Source organism: Podarcis vaucheri, assembly GCF_965113315.1.
Source record: "Podarcis vaucheri genome assembly, chromosome: 5".
Lineage (NCBI taxonomy): Eukaryota > Metazoa > Chordata > Lepidosauria > Squamata > Lacertidae > Podarcis > Podarcis vaucheri.
Window position 1 is genome coordinate 58420550 of NC_138763.1, and position 19212 is coordinate 58439761.

General features: G+C 41.1%; 1 protein-coding gene across 1 annotated transcript in view; it reads left to right on the forward strand.

Annotated features, from left to right (window-relative positions):
• The first annotated feature begins 230 nt into the window (after positions 1 to 230).
• ZRANB1 (zinc finger RANBP2-type containing 1) overlaps positions 231 to 19212 on the forward strand; it is a 41500-nt gene continuing 22518 nt past the window's right edge. Inside the window, exons 1-3 of the mRNA XM_082222767.1 lie at positions 231 to 624; positions 10045 to 10130; positions 11232 to 12082. Of these exons, the coding sequence (XP_082078893.1) occupies positions 11269 to 12082 (814 nt within the window). The 5' untranslated portion in view covers positions 231 to 624; positions 10045 to 10130; positions 11232 to 11268. The remainder of the gene's footprint in view (positions 625 to 10044; positions 10131 to 11231; positions 12083 to 19212) is intronic.

Here is a 19212-nt window from a genome sequence, read left to right on the forward strand (position 1 = left end):
GCCTCTCGGATTTTCCGCGCGTGCACACAAGGGGCGGGTTTCTCCTTTCCACCCCCCCCCCACCTCCTATTTTATTCCCGGATAGGAAAGGAGATACTCCCTCCCCCTCCCCCCCTTCAGCATCCTCACAATGAGGCGCCCCAAAGACTGGGATGACATCACCCGCTCGTCTCCAAAGAGGCGGCGTCCCATTGGCCGGCTGTCGGCGCCTTTGCGGCCAATGGGGACGCGGCAGGGCCCCAGGCCGGGCGGGCTGACGTGCGAGCTTCCAGTCTCTTTGCCGTATGGGGGTTTATTTTGTTTTGGGCCACTCCAGCCGCCGCCATTAGGCGAGCCCAGGGTAGATTCGAGGGTGGCGGGATCTCGTTGCCTGGGCTTCCCTCCCCCTCAGCCCCGCCGGGGTGGTAGCGTCCTCCCAACCAGCGACGTCCTTTTAGCCACCCAGACCAGGAAGGAACCATGTCCTGAGCGGGCGAGGGGGGGAGGGGGGAGACGGGAGCGAGAGGCCGCAACCAGCGGTGCGGAGCAGCGGCGGCTGGCTGGCTGGCTGGGATGCGGCTGAGGGGCATGGGCGGCAGCCGCTGAGGAGAGACAGTCGCGGGATCAGGAGGCTGCCCAGCGAAGGTATGGAGACGGGGGGTGGGGGGGTGGGGAGGGAAGCGAGTAAAAAAATAGCATTTCTTAATGTTTTTGTGGGGGGGGGACTTTTGTACTTAATGTGAGGAATTACCTCACCCTGAGCCGCCTCTTTCCCCCGGTGTTTATGAGGGCGAGGGGACAGTTTCTCACTGGGGGGGGCGGCGTTTATAGTTTCACTTCGGAGAAGGGAGGCGAACTCCGTCCCTCAGCTTCGCAGCCCTTCCTCTTCCCCCTTTACCCCCCCCCAAACCCCTGGAGGTACCCCGGGGCTTACGCGACCTCCCCCCCGCCAGCCCCACACACCGCGCGCCGCTTCAATATCACTTTGTTGGCCGGGCCACCCCCCCTAGTGTTGGCAAAGGATTCCTAAGGCCTTTCGCTCGCTCCTAAGAGGCGTTGAAGCTCCCCCTGTTTTCTCGCCCCCTCCCAAAAAACACCACCGCTTAACGATGTTGCTAAGTAGTTGCCTTGCTCATCGCCCCCCTCGTTTCTGAGCCTCCCCCACCTTTTGCTCGGGGTTGGGAGAACAGGGGAGAAATGGGCTAAAACTTTGACCACTGTGTTTAGTGTGGGGGGGGGAGGGGAAGATTCCTCTTGTGTTACCTCAACGGAGTGTTTGTCTGTTGCTCTATGTAGGGATCCCTCCCCCCCCCCCGCCGCAAGAAAAGAAAAAGGGGTGGGTGGGTTTTGGAGCATCCAGGCACCTGCCCGGGAGAGATGCTGCTGTCGCCACTGGGTTGTTTACTATAAGGTTCTGCCACCTATGGCAGTTTATTTGGAGTTGGCTTTCAAGCCGCTGGAAGTATTAACGTGTGCATAATGTGTACTAAATTGCTCCGTGCCCAGAAGCCTTTTTTGGGGGGGACTGCTAAATATTGCAACTCTTGTTTTTGCTTAATGTGTGTGGCTTATCCGACAGGCCCCCCGTGGTCTGCATGGAGAGCATCACTTCTGTTTTTGGAACCGGGAATGTGATGCGGTAAATGCTGGGTTTTGAACACCTAGTGCAGTGTATCCGACGCTGTTGTTTCAAAGCTCTAAGAAAACCACAATTTGGCATATGCAGCAGAGACATTTCTGTGTTCTTGCTTATCCACATTTAGTGCTGCAGTACCTACATCTTACTATAGTGAGGTCATACCTCTCCTGTTTTCCACCCCTCCTCTTCCTCATTATTCATAGACTGTAACCTGTGTCTTACTGTTTCTGTTGCAAAAGTGGCATGCCATAAATACTGGATTTTTTCAGTGCAGATGTTAAATTCTTTATCCTTGTTAGAGTGAAATTGATTTGATTTTGTGCAGTTGTACTCTAGCTGAGCAGCCCCCCCCCCCCATAGCAACTATCGCAAGGAGACTGCATCTTTGGCTTGATCACACTTTTGTGAACTGCATCAGTCATAGTAAGAAATTATACTGGACGATGATAATTAGAACAAAATCTTCCTACATTGCAGCAGCTGTCTTAATGGCCAAACAAGGCATTTTTGGAGGTCATACAGTGTTTTTTGGAGTACCGCAGATAACCCTCTCTGTATTTGAGAGCAAGTTCCCCTGTGCTGTTGCTTTGTAAAAAAAAATAGTCTTCAAAGCTGTACAGATTCTTCTGCTGTCTTCTCAGATCTCCCCTCTCCTGATTTGAGAGAGTAATTTCACCCCTAGATATTCTAAAAATATTGTGAACATACCATTTCCAGTTGATGCATTACATAGGGCAACCCCTTATAGTCTTAGGCAGTAGCATTGAGGACTGTGTGTGACAGCAGGGTGCCCTAAACATAGTCTGGATGCTGTTCTTAACAAGGGCTGTGAAGTTGCTCTGTAATTGCATTGTTTTTTTATAAGCAAGGAATGCCTTTGCTAGAACTCATGGGATGTGGCACTCTAATTGGTAATGCTTCCTGCTGCATATATACTGGCTATGATTTCAAGGGCATAAATTTATCTAGCTATCCAAAGTCTTCTGGCAGTTATTCAGGATGCCACTGAAGACAAGTTACTTTCCACGGAATAACAGGATGTTTTCATTCCCAGCTCAGTTTTCTGTAGATTTAAAACATTTCAGATTCTATTTCTGCTATTTCCACTAATTCTTGAGGAATAGCTGCCTTTTGTGTGTTTGCTGCCTTTTTGGAGGTGATTTGACATGTGAATTTCTAAGAGATGGTTCTGAAGTCCACTGAAGCCATCTAGGAATTAGTAGTTGAGTTACAAAAGCCACTTTTAGTTTATGCATATCATAACTAGAAAGCTGAGGTTCTTTAAATTACTACTGTAACTTTCCTGTGTAGAAAGTTAGCAATTTATGATTTGATTGTAAAGAAAGTACCCCATTATTGTTCAAATATTATTTACCACATAAAATTTTGCTTTAGTTTGTATTTTATTTTAACTACAAAGAATGATAAACAGCAGAAATAATAATCCAAGCCATGTATACTCAGAAGCAAGCCCCATTGAATTCAGTGGGGTGTACTCCTGGATAAATTAGGATTGCAGCCTTATTAAGCCTGTGGTATACCAGCAAGGTTGACACCTACCAGATGGCTTAATCTTTAGCCAACCTATGTATTTTTAGCTTAGGGATGAGAAAACCTATGACCCTCTAGATGTTGTTGGATTCCAACTCTCATCAGTCCTAGGTAGCATAGACAATCATCAGGGATTCTGGGAGTTCCAGTCCTGCTGGACTGAGTGCACACCAAATTCTGCCAATCCCTGCAGAAAGGCAGATTTAGGGGCTCTTCACAGTACCACACAGGGATATTTTCAACTACTGAAGGGTGCTTTGAAGTACTGATGTTCTGCAGATCTTCTCCTTCTCCTTCTTCCTTTTCCCCAGACCTACAGATAAAAATACAAAAGCACAGATAAAATAGAAACAAATTAAAAGATAAAAAAGAATAATTAAAGTAATTAAACATTAGCAGAATTTCAACAACATATTAAAAGATACATTAAAAATATAGATAATAACAACAATAACATCACAGCACCAGCCCTTTCCTTAAAGACAGCCAGTTCTTAAAAGGCCTGTGGGAATAAAAACATGCCTGTGAAAGGACAATAAGGAGGGAGTCAGTCTAACTTTTCTAGGAAATGAGTTCCAAACTCTGACATCAGCCACCAGAGTGGCTCCCTCTCCTGCATTCCCACCAAGTGTACCTGCGAGGGTGGTGGGACTGAGATGATGCCCTACCCTGATGATCTCACAGCTTGGGCAGGTTCTTATGAGAGAATACGGTCTTTGAGATAGTCTGGACCTAAGCCATATAGGGCTTTCTAGGTCAAAACCAGCACTTTGAATTGAGCCTGGAAACAAACCCTAATTACATCAAATAATTAGCAGGTGGGTGGCTCTGCCAATTTGTCAAATTTGGCCCACCAGGATCAGGGAGATAAAGACCAGGCCCACTGGGGTGAAAAGGTTTCCCATTTAGATGTGCCTATTCAGAACTCTTTCTAGGATTTACAACATTTTACTTTAACATGTTGTGACATGATTGAACTTTTGGTCTGTTTTTGTAAGCATATTGTAATCACTAGTACTGAAAAATTTCATAGCTTATAGTTTCTAATGAGCTAAAGGTTTCTTTAAAACAGTTCACTACATATATTATTAGGAAATAAAGTTAATTTTTGTTGATGTTGACATAAACTGTAAATGAAGTTTTAACAATGAGTAAATCCAAATGGTTGATGCTCCAAGAAGGGATAAAAAAGTTATTCTGTTGGTTCAGCAGAATGAAAATTAGGCATAGAAATAATGTGGTTTAACAGGCCCATCCAGTGTTGCAGTATGTAACCTTTCGAATTATACAAAACATTTTTCTTAGGATGTTGAAAAAGACTTTTTAAAAGGAAAAATAGATGTTAAACCAACTTTACCCTTGCTAATCAGTTCCATTAAGATGGGAGGATTCCCCCCACCCCACCCAATTTGGTTAAGGCTGAGCCTTATACTATTGTTTCAGGTTACTTAAAGTTCTTCCGGGGCAAGGCAGTAATGGCGAAGTCACCGTTTGAAAAATAATAATAAAACTACTTATACAACATGTTTGTCAGTGTGGTGTTGCAGTTCCCTTAGAAGGCATAGAAGCAAAAATAAACAGTTGTTTTTATATTAGCAAAGGAGGCAACTAATGTTAGAATAAGCTGCAGGTTAGAAATCTTAGAAAGGTTACAGTGTGGAAGGCTTACACAACCTGAGAATTGCAGGGTGGGGACTAAAGGGGAACAAACTACCCCAGAAGGAGCATGATGTGTCCCCCACCAGAAGTGCTACCCCTCCCCTAACACCCCCCCACCTATTATATCAACTAGTAATGTAATTGGTAGAAGTAGATAATTTTTAACTAGCAAAGGTGAAGAACTTTTGGCCTGTCGGCCTAATTTATGCCCATCGGTCACTGTACCCTCCACGTTTGGCCTGCCTGTCCATTTCAGCAAAGTCACTCTCACCTGCCCTACACCTTGCATCATGTGCTACATCCAATGTGGGACTGGTAAAGGCTTGGATGAAATGGGCTTGGCTGAAAGGAACTTGGCAGGGGGTTGGACTCGATGGCCCTTGTGGTCTCTTCCAACTCTATGATTCTATGATTCTATGATTCTATGAACTCTGTAGGCACTGCTGATCTGCGTTGTCTGCAAAATCCCTTGTGCAGTGCTTCTCAAACATCCACAAGCACTGCACATGCTTTTTTGCCCATACACTTTACTTTCAAATCTCCAGGGGCAAAAATGGGTCACCTGATGTTGTTGTAACACCAAGGGGTTGATAGGTGGGCAGCCTATCAAACTTGTCCTACCAGGGTATGTGGAAATCTGGCTCACTGGCTGGTTCTAGTTTCCTACTACTGAGTATAGATTAATTTGATAGAGAACTTTGTTATGGTGTGATATTGAGCAAACGATACTAACTTTAAAAGATCTATGATCTGAATAATTTCTTGAATACATGTAAGGGCTTCTGTATGCACAACCTGGCTTTTTTTCAACTTCAGCTTCTTTTGCATTATATGGTCTGCCTGAAGTTTCACTTAAGTTTTTGTAATTGCTGATAAAGGGGTTTAGAAGCCATACTCTGTGGTGGTGTCACTTATGTAAATCCCATATTGGGTTCATAATATGGCTTGAACAGGGTCCTTCAGTATGAAATTTGTACTGAAATTATGGAAAAGCTGGGTATTTTACCCTAATTGGATTAATAGTGTCAAATAGCATTACAGTGGTACCTCCAGTTGTGGATGGGATCCGTTTCGGAGCTCTGGTCAGAGCCCGAGGTTTCTGCAACCGGAGGGACCACTTCTGTGCATGCGCACGGGGCAAAACCCGGAAAAATACTTTCGGGTTTGCCACATTCACATCCTGAAGGATATGCAACCGGAGGTGTGCGTATCCAGAGGTACCACTGTACTGTGTTTTTAGATGACTTTTAAAAAAATCTATTACTTTTCTGCACAAATATTATAATCTATCTCCTCTTAAATTTCTTTCTGTCTTTTTTGATTGGTCATTCTATGTAGCACTTCCAATTTATTTGGCACAGATTTTGATACATTTCTATATGGCTTATTTTCAGCACTAGCCAAATGCGTAGAGGACTCTGCCAAGCCATCTTGGTTTATGCTGCATCATTATCTTCCATTTGAGGATAGTATAAGAATAGAAATATATTGAACTACTGTTGATTGTGCCAAATTGCTAGACTCTTTGTTTTCTACAAATTCTAGGGATAGTATTATAATAAATGAGTGTTCAAGCAATTGATCTACATACAAGGGTTATAAATGTGTATATAGCCTAACCTTAGTTGCTAGGAGACAGTGATATATGGACATCTGCTATCTACAGATAACTAAAGGATTTGAGGACTTGTACTTTAAAAAGTATCACTTGATTGTTGTTAAACTGTTAAGATAAACAAAATGACCTGATTGTGAAATAATGTAACAATACAGTAATTAGAATAGCACATCATTATTATTTTGTGGTGTCAGCTGACTGGAAACACACACATGACTGTACAAGTTCATGCTACAATGTTTGTACAGTCTTTGTATCTTTTTAGAAATGTAGGCAGTACTACAGTTAAATGTAATTCCTCCTACATATATTCCAAGAGGATGCTTGGAGCTATACAAGCATGTACCCTTTCTCCCAGTACTTAATGTCTTTTGCTAGTACTACAAAGAAAGGGGATCAAATGTATGTTATCACGTGCAATTTTAAAACAGATTTGTTAATCATCTGTCATTGTGCCCCCCCAAAAAAAACCCCTTTTTGTCATATCTTTCTACCACATTTGAGAACTTTGGAAGAACTTCAGAAGGGTGATTTATGTAGGCATTCTTCAAAATATTTTTTCCTATTTGGTTTGCGTCAGCTAATTTCAGGGGCATATGTAAAGCCCCCTGTGCCCTTGGCAAGGAGCTGTATCGGTGCTCCCCCCCCCAAATCGCCTTCATGGTTCAGGAAGGATGAGAAGCTTCTCCTGCACTTGATGTCGGCAGGACAGTGGCGTCATTTCACCACACACATATTTGTCATACAATCCATAGTCTGATAGATGATTTTTGTGTCCCCCCTGGGCCTGTGTCCCAGGTGAAGGCCAGTTTCACCAACTCCTAGGTATGCGTCTGGCTAATTTCAAGGAGAGCTTTAATAGCTTGTTGACTTAACATGAAAAATGTGTTACTGTTACGTATACTTTTTTTAAAAAGTTCTACTCACAGGTAAGACTTCCTGTAGGTGGAACAGGAAGGGAAGCAATTTTCAAGAATTTATCTACCCCCTTGCAGCCTCTATAGTACTCTAAATCTGTTCTGGAGAGTCCTTCATCACTCTGGAGATTTCTCCGTGAACCTCCTCCACAAGAGGCCCAGAGGGTGGCAACACAAAAGCAGGCCTTTTTATGGTGGCTCCTCCATTATGGAATGATTTCCCCAGGGAGGCTTGCCTAGCATCTTCATTACATATCTTTAGGTGATAGGCAAAAACATTCCTCTTCTCCCAGGTCTTTGGCTAATTAAACAATCCATCACCTTTTTAATCTCTGTGTGGGGCGGGGGGCTTAGGGCTGTCATTTAAAAAAGAAATCTAACCCAGTTTTTGTACATAAAGTATAAAGCTTTTGCCTTGTGCATCTAGTATACCTGAAAAAGTGTCTCCACTCCCATCATTCAGCCCAGACACCGAGGTCCAGCTCTGAGGGCCTTCTGATGGTTCCCTCACTGCAAGAAGTGAAGTTACAGGGAACCAGGCAGAGGGCTTTCTTAGTAGTTGCGCCCACCCTGTGGAACACCCTCCCATCAGATGTCAAGAAGATGAGCAACTATATAACCTTAGAAGACATCTGAAGGCAGCCCTGTTAAGTCTGTATGAAAGGCTTTCCTACTGTGAATACTACAAAGCAAATTCTTCCTCCTCTACACTACTCCTTCAGTTAGTAAAACAAATCAATACAAATCGACACTTGCAGCTAGTCACAACATGACATGCTCGGTTTCCAACAATGTCTGCCAGTTTCTGATATCTACTGGAAAAGAAGAACTGCGTGAACATTTCTGGAACGATAGGGTCTTTCTCATATGAGTGTAAAATAAAACAAATCATAATTTAAATTCTATAATTAACACCTCTGCTTTATGCTGAAGTAGTAGTACTAGCAATTCTTTGTGATACATGACAAGAGCTCCTTTGGGAGGAAGGATAAATTATAAATTCAATAAATAAAATACATGTTTGGTCCAAAATAGCACCTGAAACTCATGCTTTAAGTACTAAGCTAGCAGTTAAAATTGTGTTATTTTGATTATCATTTCAAGAGCCAGCATCTGAAAATATTCCATTCATTGTGGTATTTATTCTTCTGAGGCTGGAGCAGATGAGCGGCCTGCCTGGAAACAATGGTTTTGCAGATTGGGAGCATAATCCAGAAACAGAGTTTGAAATTGGTATATAGGTTTTGGCTTGAGATGGCAAACCTGGTTTTCATTGGCCAAAGTGCAGATGTAATGCCAAACCAGCAATCATATTGATAAAAAGAAAAAAAATTCTGTACCTGGGAATGGGGCACAGTGTACGTTCCTGAGGCTGGTTCTTGATTACAGATTAAGTGTCAAATCATTTATTTGTTTTAAAATCAAAGGTCTGCACAAACAAATAATAGTTGAAACTCGGCAGGGAGGATCAGAAAATCTGAAATGGGCCAAAGCAAGTGCACAAGGAGCTGCTGTAGTGATTCCTTGTAAAAATCTGCTCTCCAATACCATATAAAGATTAAATGGTATATAATAGCTCAGCACAATTAAGCAAATGGGGGGTTATTGGGAATGCTGGTATACGCTGCTCAAATTTCACCTGTCCCACTCCTCTCTTTGTTACACTGGGAGGAAACAAACTAGAATACTGCATATATGTAAGTGTAATTAATTTTGTCCTTTCCAAAAAAAATGAGGAAATGGGATTTTATTGGTACCCATTCTGTAGTAGGCCCTGTGAGGCTTAGATAGGAGATGTTTTTTGCTGTGATCAGTTGCTAGGAGCACTTCAAATCCAGTAGCCTACAACATGATCTTTTGTCTCTCTGCTGCACAGTTCTGATTAGCTAATTAATGGTGGAAGCCAAAGTTGGTTGTTTCCTGAAAGAAACATGCATGAGAGCGTAGATATGTATCCAAATTACTGGGTGATGAAACAGGATTGTGACTTGAGGTTATCTGAAAGTGAAGAACCATAGTAAGCCACTCTTGAAAGTGAGGGGACTTTCAAATGTAGCTTGTGATACGAAATGGGGATCTGCTTTTCAAAAAATGAGAAAGTTACAAGTGGTTGTTGCTTGGGTGGACCTGAAGTAACTACATGGATCCTGCTTGGTCCTTTGGATATTGGTTCATTAATAATTCCAGGGCCATTCTACTGGAAAGAAAGGTCACTTGAATATAGGAAATGGAATGAATCCTTTATTGGAATTGATCATGTGTGGGTTTGTTTGGCTGAATCACATGTCCCATGCTTGGTTTGCTATTGCATATATATACTTTATGAGGTATAATCATACATGTTGACATGTAGGTTTTGAATAACTGCCTACAAGGAAGCAGCTTTCATATATGAAGTTTATTCTGTTTTGAAGCATTGCTAATGCTTGAGGAAATGCTTCAAGTGTTTTGAAATTGATGTAGTCATAAGTAGGTTACAGCTGAGCCAGTTCTCTATGAAGCTGGAGTTTATCAGACTTGTGTTTGAATGATAAAGCAGCAGATCCATAGATAGTTCTGCTGCAGTTTCATTTAAAGTTACTCAAAAATTTACTCTAGACATGACAAATGTGACTGATATAGTAAGTACTATTTCCTGTATGTTGTAGTAAGATTTTAACAATAATTTGTATTGTTCACAGGAAAAGCTGTGTACTTAGTGCTGTCCATCATCCTTTCCACTGAAAAGGCAGTATGGAGACGAAATAGACTCTTCAGTATAGAAAAAGTAAATAGAACAATTTTTGTTTAAAACCATATGGTCATCTGAAAAAAGAAGGGTCATACATTATCTTTCAACTCCTACCTGAGTCCTTTGTATTGTGTGATGAGTTAGTGATTCCAAAATCTGGAGGACCCTTGTAAAACAGCAAAACTGGGATTAACTGGTTTAAAAGTGTTACAATGTTGATGTAACATAATTCTCTTACAATGCTGTTGCCTCTTGAATGAGTGTTGAATTTAAAAGGGGGGGGGGAGTTTTAGGGATATTCTGATTTCTAAAGTAACAAATCTGAGTAGTTAGTAAACTGATGTATTCCATCTTCAGCTTCTTAAAGTAGGATTTAGGAACAGCCTAAAGTGTATTTTATTCATATTTTTTCTGTTAAATAAAATGATAGAGATTTTAGACAGTACATTTAGTTATACTGTTAGTTATCCTGATATCAGGTGCTGGGCACATATATTGAACTTTAAGTACAATACATTAGCAGAAATTAGCTCTCAATGTATCTTTCAGGTCATTCCTGAGGATGCTTAATGATCTGTCACTGATCCATTTGTGTTTATCAATTCTGTACTGTATGAGGTATAAAATAAGTAAGGCAGCTAATGACCGATTAGCAGTTGTTATAATATTTTCTTTACACTATTGAGTAAAGCAATACTCAGTCAAGTGTGATATGAAAGTACTGTTCAGACACAATGCTAAGCATGGTTATGCAAATGAATCTCTGGCTCTCACTTTCTGTGGTTTATTTATTCTGGTTTATTCTGAACAAACCAGAATTTGAAGCTTCGATGTGATCCTGATTTGTTTGAACTAACCACAGTTTCCTGAGTTCAGCTGTAACAGAAAACTGAAGGCTTTTACTTTCAAAGAAACCTAAATCTTTTCTCTCTGCATGTGAAGGAGGGGAAAAAGGGGATGAATGAAACTGAGCCTTTTCCTGACTTCTTCATGTAATCCTAATCCATGATCAAGCATTGTGCATGAACACTGTTTAGTTACTCTTTTGGTATATATTTGGTATATATTTTTTCATAACTGTGGATAGTACATAATTTATGTGTTCTAATAGATTTATTCTTCTTCTTTTTCCCAAAGCTTTCTGCCTGAAATCATTTACTTCAAGGAGTGCAGGATGACAGAACGTGGAATAAAATGGGCTTGTGAGTATTGTACATACGAAAACTGGCCATCTGCAATCAAGTGTACCATGTGCCGTGCTCAAAGACCTAGTGGAACTATTATAACAGAAGATCCTTTCAAAAGTGGTTCAAGTGATGTCGGTAGAGATTGGGATCCTGCAAGTATTGAAGGAGGCAGCAGCCCTTTGATATGTCCAGATTCCAGTGCAAGACCAAGAGTTAAATCATCCTACAGTATGGAAAGTGCAAATAAGTGGTCATGCCACATGTGCACATACTTGAACTGGCCTCGTGCAATACGATGCACACAGTGCTTGTCTCAGCGTAGGACCAGGAGTCCCACAGAATCCCCTCAGTCTTCAGGGTCTGGTTCAAGACCAGCTCCTTTCTCTGTGGATCCTTGTGAGGAGTACAATGATAGAAATAAACTAAACATGAGGACACAGCACTGGACCTGTTCTGTCTGTACGTATGAAAACTGGGCTAAAGCCAGAAAGTGTGTTGTGTGTGATCACCCAAGACCCAACAACATTGAAGCAATAGAATTGGCAGAAACAGACGAAGCTTCCTCAATAATAAATGAGCAAGACAGAACTCGATGGAGGGGCAGCTGTAGTAGTGGTAATAGCCAAAGAAGATCACCTCCTACAACCAAACGGGAATCTGAAATGAAAATGGACTTTCAGAGAATTGAGCTGGCTGGAGCTGTTGGCAGCAAAGAAGAACTTGAAGTTGACTTCAAAAAACTAAAGCAAATAAAAAACAGAATGAAGAAGACTGACTGGCTGTTTCTTAATGCTTGTGTTGGTAAGTTCTGTGTCAGTCATATTTCATTTACAAGGGAAGATGAGTGGTGTATATTGGTTAAAATGTAAAACACAATTATTTTGGCAACCTTCACACAATGTTTATAACAAGCATGCATATGAAGCACTTTAAACACTTAAAATCACTATACAAATGTTGAATTTCCATATTTTAACAACACAATATGTGAACTTATTTTTGTAAGGTGTTGAAACATAGGAAAATCCTACTTAAATGCTAGCCAAATAAATACCATTGACACAAGTGTAAACTCAGAGTTGCACTTCAGTTTTAAAAATAAAGATTCTAAATTCCTTTAAGAACAGTTCTTATATATGAACACTAATGCATAAAATTACTTAGCCATGTGTTAATTTTTTTTTACCCTACTTACAGTGACAAGCTGTGCCTTAGAATCAGCAGCTGCAGTTCACGGGTGTTTGTAAACAGTATAGATCTTACACAAGTGTGAGGCAATCAGTTAAAAATAACACAGAATGTAGTTCTGACCTTGGAAATACTGATTGTAGTAACAAATAATGTCGTTTTGGCATATTATAAATTACACTTTGATTAATTATCTCTAGTGTATCAAATTTATAATGCTATCGGGATATGTTCTGCTATGTGGATTTCCCCCTACAAGCAGATATTTTGGAAAATATTGAAAGTATTTTCAAAGTATAAGGGTGGAACTGTGCTGTATATTTAATAATAATGATGATAGTAATACAGTGCAATTAGTTTCATGGTGCATTAGAATAGAAGAGGGCACGTTCCTGTCCCAACGAGCTTACAATATATAAAACCTAATACAAGGGAAACAGATGAACATGAGGGAAGTGGTGGCTGGGGTAAAAGAATATGAGATTGTTTCAGTTATACTTAGGCTTGGTTACAGGCTTAGTTCTAGTGAAACAGCCTTCCCTGACCTGGTACCCTTTAGACGTTTTTGGACACATCAGGGGCTGATGGGAGTTGTAGTTCAGACATCAGTTTGGGGAAGGTTGTATCAAAGCATTCATGAAAAAGTGGATTTTGAGGAGGGATTGGAGTAGGTAAGACAAGTTACATAGACAGTTCACACAAAAGGGCTAGCAGGGCAGAAAATGTGTAAATAGGTATAAAATTCAGCTATGCCAGTCTGATCCAATATTTATTATAGTTTCTTTCAGTATCTATAACAGAGTTTTCAGGGTAGCTCCTAACAAAAAATAAATAAAACAAATTTAAAATTTGGAAGCAAAAAAAGTGCAAAGACAACAACAAAAAACTCTGATTGGAAAGAATAAATTCAATTTAAAACTAAGACCCCTCCCAATTTTTTTTGCCTAGTAATGAAACAACCCCCCAAGATTAGATGCCGAGTGAGCCTCTGTGGAGAAGGCATTGCACAGAGGAGGTGTCCACCTGCCCCCAAAGGCCCCCACTTCTGTAGCTACTTACTGCATTTCATTAGATGGAGGCATTCAGTAGGGCCTCTAAATGTTGAGATACATACTATCTTAATCAAAAATTATGAGATAAGCAGATTGCCTTCAAATATGAATCCTGCCTTGTATGGCTCTGTGGTAGCCTTAATCAGCAAGGAATTTCATGAAAGCAAGTGCATGGAATTCCGTGCAGGTGAGTGAGTTGGGTGGCAGAGGTGGAATGACGCACTCTGTCCTTCCTTTCCGTGGCTGGTGTAAAAACAAGTGGCCTGCCAGACTATGGCAGGCTACTGAGCTTTGTGTACTTTTGTAGAAGAAAGTAAGAATTTGTGAACTTAATTTGCTCACTACTGACTGCTGAAAAATACCCTGTATTCTTTCAAAATAATAACCTTCCAACTTTTTATGGAAGAAGCGGGGTATACAAAGTACTGCCAGGAAGTGTCTCCCCTCCATTGTGGAAGATGGATTTTTTCTTGTTTATACAAGACAGAACTCAATGTAGTATACTGCTATCCAAAGTTCTCAAACACCCATGGTAAAAATAATGTTCATTGCCATCTTTCTCCCTTACTGTACTATACACAAAGACAAAGATTTCTGATGGATTTATTTTTTAAAGAAAATTGTCATGAATAGAACATTTCCTTCTTCATTTAACAACAAGAATGCCCTTGCTTGGATTTATTAAATGCTACAAAGATGTTTAGCAGGTGTTTGAGAGACTGGGAACTTAAGACATGGGTGTCTAATATTGAATACCTGATTGATCTATTTCTTAGGATGGTAAAACATGTCAGAACACTGTGGCAAATGCATGTAATGTGTGTATATAATAGTGAAATGCTAGACTTGCAAATAGTGTTCAGTTAGATATGGCAAATAGTTGACCAGGAAAAGAAGGTTCCATTTTTTGCTGCCCGTAAGATAAAAGGCATACTTATAGTGCTTATTTAAAGATTAAAAAACAATGAATTATACTTGTCTTTGAATACATGGTTCTTGTTTTGGCCCAAATGCAAATAGCTCATTAATTATCTTTGCAATTTTGCATCTTGCATTGCAGCATGTCCTGAAAAGGAGACTCCGTTGATTTTTAAGTTTGCCTTTTTACAATTTTGTTATAGTGGTTTCAAGATGTTGTTTCCCATGATTTATTTTTAGAAATTTGATGTCAGTCACTCTAGCATTTATTTAATTAGTATGCGACAAGTTGCTTCCCGCGGGATGCCTTTTGTAAGGTACCATATGAGAGGAATAGATTCTGCACAATTTTTGTCTTTTGTTTTTCTAATGTGGAAAACATGATTGTGGTCTATCATAATAGCAAATGTATGTTTATATTTCCCATGTGTGGCTGATACCTTAAGGCATTTGCTAGCCTCTGACATACGAGGTTCCTGTGGTGCAGAAAAGGTATACCAAGGCCAAAGTGGCCACCCTGATGCCTTCCTTAATTAAATATTATTTTAAATTTGCTGCTCATTAATAAAATTCTCTAGGTGGCTTACAAAAAACCTCCATCCTACAATATTTAAAATAAAATATAGTAATTGGAACAACAACAACAGAACAGGTTAAACTTTCCTAGTGGAAGCAGAAAAAAAGTTTGCAGCTCAGTTTAAAGCCACACTAAAAGAGCGAGAGCATAAGCTTTATTTAACACCAAGAAAACAACAAAAGGAGGACTTTTTCTGCTGGAACTCACCAGAATTCAGTTCCGGCACCTCTTATGTGGACACCATTGCCATTATACAGAGACAAAGGAAGGTGTTTGTGGTGAATTCCAGCACATCTTTGTCTAGAAAAATAGCACTGATTACGTAGACCTGTAGTTTATTTTAAAACACAGGTTTAGAAGGCCTGAGTAAATTAAAAGGCACTCACACTTGGGGCCAAAAAGACCATAAAAAGGTGCCTGAGGAGACTATACCAATACTGGTGTGCCACAGCGGAGAAGCCCCTCTCTTTTGTAGCCACCTGCTTCACTTCACCTGGATCCAAACAGGATCTCAATGTTTCGGGCTTTGTAGGCTAAAGCTGGTAATTCACATTAGGCCTGGAAAATGACAGGGAGGCAGTGTGGCAGGTTAAGTACCTAGTTCTTAGCCTTGTGGCTCTATTTTAAACAAATTGCAGTTTCTGAGTCACTCTTTAAAAAGGCAGCCACATGTGCAACTCATTGCAGTAGTCTGATGGTGTGGTTACCTGAATGTAAACAGCTCTGGCCAAGCTATCTCCATCCAGGTATAGCCATACTTTATATATTGGCTAAAACTGGTGAAAGGTACTTTCCACACAGACCTCTTGAACCTCTTATGATAATTTTGCATCTAGAAGTATCCCTAAGCTGTGAATTTACTAAGTTTTTTTTGAGGCGTGGGGAACCCTTTTCAGAGCAGACTGTTTGCCCTTCACATGTGGCCCTCAATCCCTATTTTGGAACCCCTCAACAACATCTGAACCCCCCCCCCATCCTCATCTCATGCTGTCTTTCCAAAGCTGGGTAAGTTAGGTGCTGGGAATGGGGAGGTGTGAAGGCTCTAACAGGATCCTAGAGTTCTTCCATCTCCTTTCCAAAGCCTAGTCTACACTTTTCCAGCTTTGGGAAGGAGAAGGGAGGGCTCTTGTATCCTTTCAGAGCCTTGTGCCTCCTTCCCAAAGCCCAGTGCCTTACTTAGCCCGCTGTGGGAAGGCATAAAATTTTGGCCTTCCTGCCCCCGTATGACAAGGCAGTGTGCTGTCTAAGTGTTCCATGTTGAACTACTCTTGGGGCCCATCTGGTATGAAAAGTTGGGCTGCCCTGACCAGGATGGACAAATCATCTACCAATAGTGCTTCCACCTTATCAGGATTGAGTCTCAGTTTGTTAATCCAATCAGTTACCATGCTAATGCTCTGATTCAGGGCATCCACAGCCTCGCCTGCTTCTGATTATTGCATACTGGTCACACCTCAGCCCAGATTGCTCAACCTCTTTTCTCAGTGGTTTTGTGTAGATGTTAAACAGCACAGGGGCTCCAAGAAGCACAGTTGTGAAGGCATTGAACAGTATTTCTGCAGTACCAACTTATGGAATTGGTTCTCTCAGTAGAAATGGAAAATCCCTCTTATGCCTAGCTGGTATTGAAAGTCATGGAGAGGGTTACACTTTAGTCATCTGTCTTCTAACTGCTTGGACCGAGCCAACCATACATTTCCTGCTAGATTTAATAAGCCATGACTGGCAAGGGTCAAATACACAAGTGTTATTCTGGGCATGAGTCATGACCAAGCATTGTCCATGTCCTCATGTTTCAGTAACTGAAATCCATCCAAGCAGGCTGGACCAGATGGAACTCTGAACACCTCTACTACTGACATAATTGTAAAGTTTAAGTCATGATGGATGCGAGAAACTTTACATTCAGAGTGTCCTGCAAACATGTGATAGTGAGTTCCTGAGGATTCACCACATCTCCCAGGCCAGATTTCAAAAAGGCCCTGCACTCTTTGGGAAATCTAGATAACATTGAGAGGATGCAGCTATAGGAGGAAAAAGTTTGTTCACATCCATCGTTGCAACGAAGTAGACTCTCACTTCTGTTCAGTTGGATTCATCTTAAGTTTCCTTCCCCTGGTGTACCAACTGTCTTTCAGCTTGTTTCATTGCGCTCAGATGTGTAACAAGGAGTTGCATAGGCTGTACCTAAAGGGAGAGACAGGTTGCATCAGTTGAGTGAGTCATCACTTTATTCCAGAGAACAGCTAGGGCTTCAGTAGGAATGCCCGCCAACTCAGCTGGAAAAGCCCCCAGAAACAGTCTCTGGGGCGAATCGTTGTTAAAGGTACCCCACAGTTGCTGAGGGGTAAAGCCCCTGCAAGATAGTCTCAGCACCAAACATCCTTGGGAATCTCCAGAACCAAATATGAGACCATCTTCATCAGTTCAGAAAGGTAGCAGGGTGGATGATACGCCAACAGAACCCCCAGTCTGGCCCAGGAGTCCAACAGAAGATAAAAATACTCCAAATTAGTACCAAATAGGACAGCAGAACTGGAGAAAAAATGGTGCCTCCACGAGGCATTTTGAAATCCTTGCTATAACTTGGAAGTTCAGGTGGATGTGGGCAGTATGTATGTATTGGTGCTCTCCTGCCAGCTGAAGATGACACAAAATCCCTCCTAATGTACTTCTGGCAGGCAGCATCTTGAAGAAAGCTGTAGAGACTATATTAATTTTTTATACATCTGCTGCTCTGTTTCTTGGCCTGTCAACCTGCTGCTTTGACTTCTGCATTTGTGCCAAGCCCAACATAGTCAAGAAGAGAAGTCTGCCCCCCCCAAGCCATTTTACCAGTCAAATGTTGAGAGCATGGAGTAGGCTGCTCCTGCTGGCCAAAAATCACATCACCACCCTTAAAAATACAGTCTGTTACTTTGTCTCCAGATGGTCTGGCTGCTGCTGCAGTCCTTCTGGCTGTTCCTAGCTTTGAAGTCTACTGCTTCACTATCTTGCCCATCATGATAGATGGAGTGAAAAAACCATGCTGTGTCACACACTCTAGGCAATGAGGCAATAGCCCTTTGGCTGACACTGGCCTCTTGTTACCTGCAGAGGGTAGAGAAAACAGACTCAGCCAATCAGAAGCCTCAGTTTTAATGAAAATCTAGTAGTGGATTTATACTATAATCTGTGTACCTTTTAGCCTTGATTGCCATGCTCACTGGACAGCAGCGGGGGCACAGTTAAAGTTCACTCTTAAAGGCTCTTCATATCTTCTGAGAGGGTGCTGCCCTATGACTACTGAATTTTGCAGGCTGCTTCTGTAAAAAGCTGTGGAAGAAAATTCCCTTTCCCTTTTTAATCACTATTGTTCTGATTTTAAAAATCTAAAGCATCAGTTTTGTATTCTCTCCAGAGTTTTCTTTTAGGCTTGAGGGTATTAGAGAGCTCTTTCATCTTGATGGCCTTATGGGGAAAATGTACATTTTTAAAAGCAATACAGAACAGTCAAATCAAAACTCTCAGGCTCTAGTGGCTAGTGATGTTAAATTCTCAAAAATAATCTTTTGGTGGAGAGAATATTCTCACCTCATATCACTACTGGTGGCACACCATATATGATTCCCTGGGATATGTTCCTATTCTGCAGTTATGAAATAAGGACAGGAGCCCTGTGAATGAAGCATGTGCCTTTTTCCTAAGTAAGCCCATTTACATTGTGATAATTGCATGAAAGGGCCCTCAATTATTTTTTGATAATTGCATTCCAATCTAGGTAACCAGTCCTCTTCCTCAGCTCTCCTACTTTATCTACTTGCATCACCAGGATGGCATGAACAGTAGAGTTGAGCAAACTACAAAGGAGCTGATATGTACCCTAGATAAACAAGATATTTGCCTGAGGTTGATAGAATGTGATAGTGTTTTCTGGAGGAAGGTGACTTAAATTCTCTGTTTCAAGTTCATTTGGATTCTTATTATTTGATGAATTGATCAGAGCTATTCAACCAGTGTTCTTGTTAACTTTGCTTGTGTGCAGCATTTACAAATGGTTACTTTCCTTTTCTTTGGTATAACTTTTAGATTGGCCAAACCAAAAATTTCCTGCTGCTAACAACACATGATAAAAGATTGAAATGTCTGATCAACATTCTTAATGTTTCAGCTTTGTGGTTGGCTGTGAATTTCCAGATTGAGTATCCTAACCTAAG